General features: G+C 42.9%; 2 protein-coding genes across 2 annotated transcripts; both read left to right on the top strand.

Annotated features, from left to right (window-relative positions):
* Positions 1 to 52: 52 nt before the first annotated feature.
* On the top strand, positions 53 to 1,014 carry SAMD00019534_117740 (hypothetical protein; the record flags this gene model as incomplete). The annotated part of the gene is made up of 3 exons (XM_012892921.1): positions 53 to 316; positions 407 to 796; positions 875 to 1,014. Coding segments are annotated over 3 exons (794 nt in total), but the record flags the coding sequence as incomplete, so codon positions are not given.
* Positions 1,015 to 3,491: 2,477 nt separating this feature from the next.
* SAMD00019534_117720 (hypothetical protein) lies at positions 3,492 to 5,954 on the top strand (the record flags this gene model as incomplete). Its single annotated transcript, XM_012892920.1, has 1 exon — positions 3,492 to 5,954. One exon carries the CDS (start codon positions 3,492 to 3,494, stop codon positions 5,952 to 5,954), a length of 2,463 nt encoding a protein of 820 aa, XP_012748374.1.
* Between the last annotated feature and the right edge of the window lie 541 nt (positions 5,955 to 6,495).

Below are 6,495 nucleotides of genomic sequence, written 5' to 3'. Positions count from 1 at the left end.
CTCMACAATCAATCAATCAATCAATCACTAACATTCAATCAATGACATCTAGACACGAACAACAATTACTTGGAGGTAGTTGAACTTGGTGGAATATCATTGATATTGAAGGCAATGAAGAATCATAACTATAATGCCAGTGTACAGTATAATACATGCTTTGTACTACGTAACCTGGCAAGGAATGATGTTAGTGAGACACGCATATCCAAAGAAGGCGGTATTCTCTCTATCGCCACCTCAATGCGTAACCATCCCTATCACCTCGGTATACAAACACAAGGCTGTGGAGCACTACGTAATCTAAGTTGCAATGGTATGTTCATCATCATCAATCCACTCACTCACTCACTCGTCCATCACCAGCTCACTCACTCACTCCTACCCATCAATCACAACACAACAGAGAACAACAAGATGATCAGTTATAGTGTTGGTGGAATACAATTGATACTTAATTGCATGAAGATATTCCCAACTCATTCTGATCTGCAACTGAATGGTTGTGGAGCACTGCGGAACTTGGCGAGGAATGAGAAGAACAAGGAGTTGATCACCAAGTTGGGTGGAATCCAATTGGTGTTGAGTGCACTGTCCTCTCATAGTCAGGATCCCGATGTCCAAGACGAGGGATGTGCAGCACTGATCAACCTTGCCTACCAAGACGATCGCAACGAACGTATGATTGCACAAGAAGGTGGAATCAACCTCATCTTCCAGGCAATGGCCAAACATCCAATGCACTCTGGTGTCCAAATGCAAGGTAGAGGTGCACTCAAGAATCTAAGTTGTAATGGTATGTTTGATTGATTGATTGGAATGGTTCCATGTATGTTTGAGTATGTCACTAACTAACTTTGATGATCAAACACAGCCAAGAACAAATTGATTATTGCCAAGACTGGAGGAATATCATTGTTGAACGTTGCATGCAAGAATCATCCAAATTATGCCAATCGATTCAATGAGTTAGTTAACATACTCCAAGCGGCATTGGATGATGAGCAACATTAAACAATTCAATCAATGTCATTCAATCATTCTTAATACTCTGCCGATTGTATTGATGATCGACGAACACAGTATGATTGTTACCATATTCGGCAACATATTGACAAACTTAAGTTAGTCTAAGAAATGGCTCAGTGGATATTGGTGACAGGTCAACAAGTCTGATCGATCGGTATTAATAGTGATTGAATTAGTGAATGAGTTAGTGAGTGATTGATTGAGTTTGGCATAAGATATATATTGCCAGCCAATAATAGAAGTAGATGATCCGAACGAAGATGATTATCCAGACTTATTATGTCGGTAATAGACATTACCATTTATAATAGATATGTGGATAGTTATAAAAGATGACTGAGATAGAGAGTGTCAATCTTGGTATCTGTAACACGCCCCATTGCATGTCATCAGATTGGGCATCACTCACACTCACACCCAATCACATATGTGTCTGTTGGATTCATTGTCCAAACATGTTTGACCTAGAAGTAGTAGTAGTCGGTCGTATATGAACTGACTGACCGGTCAGTATCCACAAATGGTCGATGATGATAGCAATGTTAAGTTAAGATAGTCACTGATTGACAGACATATTGACAATCGCACTCGCATATATATCCCTATAATTACCACACCAACTGACTTAATGTTTGAATGATGGAGTGTCCGTCAGTCTGTCTTATCACAATGGTCAGTCTATCACTTCTAAACTAGTACTCATCACTTGATTGATACCCCCTTCACCCACACACTCACTCTTTGATCACATGACCATTCACTCACTGGTACACAAATAAACTTGATCACACAAACACACAACTAACGACAATCATCCTAAATACGAACCACTCCTTCCTTAGACACACACATATGCATATCAATCAATCAATCACATGTCCACTTTCATAAATGGATCGATCGTCGTTGAGATACACCGACATCAATGTCAAGTTACAACACTGATTGATAGAGTGAGTGATTATGTGTGGTGAATGAAAGACAGCGATGTCTGATTGATTGATTGAATGGATGGATGGACAGACACACTGCAGGATGGATTGATTGATTGATGGATATGTTCACATTTCAATTTAGCAACAACATAGAGAGTGAGTGTAGACTCGTCGTCCAATAATTACCTCCACATACACACTCACTCAAACACACCAATCAATCACAATCCTTCCTTAATAGACGGCGCCGACGTTGTCCCTCCATCCCATCCAATCCAATCTCAGTACAATCCAATCTCAGTCCAATACACGACGACCGTGTCTTTAATGTTTGATCAATCATCATTCACCACCACCACCACCATCACTACTATATATCCAAGCGAAGCATACTAAGGTGAGTTGATTGATTGATCGAATGAATATTATTTAGTTGTCCAATAACAACAACATCAACAACAACAACAACAACAACAGGATCAGGCTTACTTACAAGTTGAATATCTATCTATCATCGTATTCACTTTGTAGTTGTCTGGAAATATTTATAAACATATATATAATATAATAACAACAGTCAGTCAGGCCAGCTGCAGCATCAACATTCCCACGCCCTTTACCGCGACTCCACTTACAAAGTCAAACCCCCACACTCATAACAGGTATGTCTATCAATCACAAGTCATGACATGACATGTGTCCACCTCATTCCCAGTATCCATACCTCCACCCTCAATCACTCAATCACTCACTCAACTAAAACAACTTTGTTGTTGTATATTGACATCACTATTTATATCTCAACAAATATCATGGATGCATGCAATCTCGGTTCATAATATCCAATACACCCGGGTTATTGACCTAATCTATCCCTTATCTGTCTTTATCAATCAATCAAATTAATCCACTACTACTACTATTACTATTACCACTACTACTACTACATCTCCATATTTATTTCCAGTCGTTCTATCCGACTCATCTATCATCACACTTACTCTAACAACACTTCCTTTCGTCCATCCATCTTTATTCATTCACTCTTTCACTCAATCTATCTCAACAACAACATCCGTCCACTCAATCAATCAATCAATCAATCAATCATTCTCTTAATTGCTGTCGTCTGGCAATCAACAGGTCCATCCTCATTTGTTTCTACAACATTCAATCAATCACTCACTCATTCATTCACACATACATCAATCTAGTATACTATATTTATATATATTTATATTATACATATATTTATATTATAACGAGTAATTCCAAGTACTATTTAAGTATGTCTCTCCCTCAATCAATCAATCAATCAATTAATTAATTAATATTTCCAGTTTGACTGGAAACCAATAACACACACTCACACACACATGATCGCTCACTTGTGAAGATAAGATACTAACATTTTGATCAACATTAAGGATGTTTAAATCAATGACTGATGTGATGTCTCCATCAATGAAGAGGACAATTCCATCTGGTGAAGGAAATAATATGAGACAACAACAACAAAATAATGAAATGGTTGATGACCATGATGACGACAATGATGATGATGACGATGAGATAAATGTACATCATATGCTCAATATGTTGTCCAAACCAAAGAATGACGCATCACCAAAGTCCATCAACAACACATCTTCCAACAACAACTCCATGTCCATGTCTTTCTTCACCTCACCCAACCCCAACTCAAACTCAAACTCAAACTCAAACAACAACTCAAACTCAAAGAATAGTATTGCCAACTTATTATCAACAACATATTCACATCCTGATGATGCCGCCGAGGCTCCAACAATGTCTCCAAGTGATGATGAGAACAACGAAGAGATGAGTGATGATGAGTTCCAGAGTCCAAGCGCACCAGGTCATGCACTGACCTCGCTGATCCTCAACTCGCCCACGGGCGGCAAGCCAATGCCCTTTAACAAGTTCAACCTCAACACGATTGGCATGCTCAAGTCCAGCTCGTGCAGCAACATCGCACCCAAGTCGTGCGCCTATCTCAAGTGCTGCATCTGCGCCTATGGCCCACCCCCATCATTCTTCTCATCCGCGCCTACCTGGGCCGACATCTGCTACATCGCGCTCTACTGTCTCACGCTGTCCAAGCCCGAGATCAAGTACTTCCACATCAAGAAGGACATCTGTACATTCATCGACGCGCATTATGAGACCATGTGCATGCGCAAGCGCACGTCCATCTGGCGCCAGACCGTCAACATGACATTGTCGCACCCACAGTACTTTGAGATGTTCCAGCAGGAGAGCGCACTTGAGAATGGTCGCAAGGGATACTATGGTCTCAAGCAGATGCATGACCCATACGAGCACACTGCACTCAACAAGAGGAGTCGCAGAAAGAGACGTCACGAGCAGAAGCAGATCCAGGAAGAGCTCAAGAAGTCTTCGAGTTTCCAGGTGTCGCCAACACACATTGGCGGTGGCGGTGGTTCACCCGCCAGCCAGATTGCCAAGTCCATCACTTCCGCGCCATCATTCCCCCACACATCACAGTCGCCTCAGTTGCTCCAATCACAGTTCAAGTACTCGCACAACTTTATGGACGGCAGCGAGATGATGTATGGCGGCTGCCAAGGTGCCAGTCACAGCACTGGCGACCTGCTCCAGTATAGACGTACCAGTCTCACCCAGACCGTGCCATCTCAAGCACCATCTCCTCAACAAATGGTGTTGCCAATGCTTCAGTCACCCAAGCCTGGAATGGTCCCATCGTCATCGTCGTCAGGTCAGAGTCACGCTCGTCCAATGCTCGCGGACATACTCAACTCCGAGGATGAGTTGCCATCGTCGGCAATCAGCAGTGCCGCGAGCAGCAGACGTACTAGCAGTGCTTCCACACTCTCATCATCTTTTAGCCGTGGCAACGGATTTGATTGCAAGTCACCCACGCCCGTCGTGCCATCAATGCCCGCCACACCACAGCAGTACAACAAGTACATGTCGATCAAGAACTACTCCACCACCAACACCAACGCCAACTCCAACTCCAACGCAATTCAATCACCAACATTATTGGATAACGATATCCAACTGCAACAACAACAATCACACCCCAACTCTAGCAATTTGAGCGCGACCAACACTCCATCTCCATCGACCATCAGGAAACAACAGTTCAACTCACGCACTATATTGCCAAAGTTGGATGACGAGGATGAGGACATGATGGAGAACGAGGGCGAGGTGCCAAGAATGAGCACCAACTCCAACTCCAAGTCACCCATGACCAAGTTGGTTCTCGAGAAGAATGTCCTGTCGCCTGTGAACCTGTCCACCTCGTGCGCCCCTCGATCCGCCAGCTCGTCCCCTGCCGACTCGCCCGCCGACCTGACCCCGCAGACTTACCCACAGTCCTCGACCTCGGGCATCATGGCGCTGGCCACGTTGCCAATGGTCGCCGACGAAGACTATTCGGACGACGACGACGATGATGAGGACTCGCCAAAGAAGCGCATGAGGAAGACCACACGCCCAGAGGAGAAGCTCATGCTCGAGAGGTACTACCAACTTCACTATGGACGCACGGCCAAGCACTGCAAGGAGGAGTTGGCCATACTCTCGAGCACGCTCGGATGGAAAGTCAACAGAATCCAGCGCTGGCTGGACAACCGTCGCACCAAGGACAAGTTGAAGAATCTGCGCGCATCCCAAGAGCGCGGATGTGTCTTTGGCGTCGTGGCACCATTCCCCTCCAACACCACGCTCACACCATCATCATCATCATCACAGATACCAGTTGTACCAAACAAAGACCGAACATCACCCATTCACTTCCAGCTGCTCCATCATCAGCAGCCACAATCCAACGTAATAACGCAACAACAAACTTCATCTTTCATCAATTGTGCCTCTGCCTCTGGAAACTCCAAGAATCCATTCCACACCAGCAATGGTAGCAGGCCACTTTTGCAACATTCATTATCGAGCAGCAGTATCAATAGTCTACTGAACTGATCGAATCATTCAATATTATAATATAATAAATTAATAAATTAATTTAATTTACATTAATTAATATTTGATGGTAGGTAGACTCAATCAATAATGTTGGGAACGAGGCCAACCCAAGGACTCCAATTGTTCATCCATTCATTCAATCATATTGATAAGAATAAAGATTCCAAGACAAGACATCATTGATGGATGTATTATACAAATGGAATGATCAATCATACACACACACACACACACACAACTATCCTCGATCACAAACACAGGGACTGTGGTTGATCATGTGACATGATTGTGTGATAAATCTAATCATGATAGGATATCAATCAATCAATCAATCAATCAATCATACATCACTTGTATTATTAGTGTTTTCAAACGCTAATATTAATATTAGTTGATTGTGATTCGTCAGGTTGTCTCTCGTTCACTCCATCTTCTTCATCCATGGTCGTCAACTCTCTCACCTGTCACATATTGTCATCGTGATTTAAGACAGTGATCAGCCATTTGAATTGATTATTATCATCAATCAACTCACACT

This window comes from Acytostelium subglobosum, assembly GCF_000787575.1.
Source record: "Acytostelium subglobosum LB1 DNA, scaffold: scaffold35, whole genome shotgun sequence".
Lineage (NCBI taxonomy): Eukaryota > Evosea > Eumycetozoa > Acytosteliales > Acytosteliaceae > Acytostelium > Acytostelium subglobosum.
This window is presented reverse-complemented; position numbering and strand designations above follow the sequence as displayed.